This window comes from Lactuca virosa, chromosome 5 (assembly GCF_052849685.1).
Source record: "Lactuca virosa cultivar CGN04683 chromosome 5, Lactuca_virosa_CGN04683_v6, whole genome shotgun sequence".
In the NCBI taxonomy this organism is placed as follows: Eukaryota; Viridiplantae; Streptophyta; class Magnoliopsida; order Asterales; family Asteraceae; genus Lactuca; species Lactuca virosa.
This window is the reverse complement of record NC_136430.1, coordinates 367,677,442-367,679,231: the sequence shown is the minus strand read 5'-3', so window position 1 is coordinate 367,679,231 and position 1,790 is coordinate 367,677,442. Positions and strand designations below refer to the sequence as shown.

At 37.3% G+C, this 1,790-nt stretch overlaps 1 protein-coding gene across 1 annotated transcript; it reads left to right on the top strand.

The window, feature by feature from the left end:
• Positions 1 to 524: 524 nt before the first annotated feature.
• Positions 525 to 1,046, top strand: LOC145113591 (putative mitochondrial protein AtMg00310). Its single transcript, XM_079049665.1, has one exon. The coding sequence runs from the start codon at positions 525 to 527 to the stop codon at positions 1,044 to 1,046; it is 522 nt and encodes a 173-aa protein (XP_078905791.1).
• The last annotated feature ends 744 nt before the right edge of the window (positions 1,047 to 1,790 follow it).

The following is a 1,790-nucleotide window of genomic DNA, read 5'->3' as shown; positions in this document are numbered from 1 at the left end:
CTGGTGCTACAGGTTTGCGTCAAGGTGACCCTATGTCACTATTCTTATTTATTATAGTTATGGAAGGCTTGCATGATGTGATGGAGAAGGCTATTGGTGATGATATTTACCATGGTGCGAATGACGGTGACGAGGGTTATAACTCGTCGCATCTTTTTTATACAGATGATGAACTGTTCATGGGAGAATGGAACGCGGGGAATACAAATCTGGTAACTATACTTAGTCGTTTTTATTTAGTGTCTGGGTTAAGAATTAATTTACATAAGTCAAATTTGTACGGTGTGCATTCGACATTGAATGAGGTGGAAGATTTCGTTGTACTTACAGGTTGCTTGGCTGATCAAATGTCGTTTTCTTACCTTGGGGTGCATGTGGGAAAAAACATGGGGCGTATTGGTAATTGGGTGGTAGTTGTTCAAAAATTCAAGAAATGATTGGCAAATTGGAAAGTTAAATTACTTTATGTGGGTGGAAGGCTGACTTTGATTAAGTCGGTTATGGGTAGCCTCGGTATATATTACATGTCTCTTTTTAAGATGCTTGAAGCAGTTGGTAATTTATTAGAAATGTTGAGAGCTCGTTTTTTTTGGGGAGGAAATGAAGCAGAAAGGAAAATACATTGGATTAAGTGCGAAAGTGCTTTAAACTCTAAAGAAAAAGGTGGTTTGGGTAATGGAAGCTTAAAGGCTCTTAATGGATCCTTACTAAAAAAGTGGAGTTGGCGTTTTTATACTGATCAAAACCCTATTTGGGTTAAGGTTATAAAGAGTATTCATGGGGTTCATGAAGGTCTAGGACTCAACACTCCTAAACCAAAAGGTGGTGGTGTTTGGTCTTCATTAGTAAAAGGTTTAAATAAATTGCATGAAAAACATGCGCTCACTCATTCTCTGTTACGAAAAAGAATTGGGAATGGCGGTGATACTCATTTTCGGAATAAGGTTTGGGTGGGAGAGGAAAGACTAAGGGATCGCTTTCCCAGACTTTTCGCGTTGGAAACAAATAAAGAGGGGGTGGGGTCACAACAAATAACTTTGAGGTGATGATTCAGATGCTTAGTCAAGTTCATCTTATTGACCGTGTGGATAGATGATAGTGGAATCTTGACACGGACGGGTTATTTTCGGTCAGCTCTACAGGAGGACATATAGATGATGTCATTCTTCGTAGAGGTTTATTTCCCACTCGATGGCGTAATATTGTCCCCATCGAGGTAAATGTTCTTCTTTAGCGAGTTGTTTACAATAAACTTCCTACTAGACAAAATTGGATTGATAGAAATGTTGATATTCCCTCGGTTTTATGCCCATCAGGTTTGGATTAAGGTGGTCAAGTGGTTGGATCTTCCATGTCCTTTAATCATTAATGTGACAGAGCTTCTTTATTGGGTGAATACCGTCTCTTTACCAGCTTTGAAAAAGGTGTTGGAAGTTATTATCTTGACCACAATTTGGATGATTTGGCAGTACATGAACAATGTTGTGTTTCAGTCTCCAGCTATGAAGAGGAGTAATATTTTTCAAAGTATTGTCATTCATTCTTTTAATCGGTTTATTAATAGATGTAATAAGAGTAGTATCACTTGGACTTTGTGGTTACAAAACCCGTTGATCCAAGACTTTGTGTAATTTTATTCTAGCTCTTGCTAGTGGCGTTTATATAATTCAGCTGTTCAAAAAAGAGAGAGAGAGAGAGAGAGAGAGAGAGAGCCTTCTCTTTATTTATTGTTTATTAAAATAGATAAATATATATTAAATTAAAAAAATGAAAAATAAATACATGAAGGG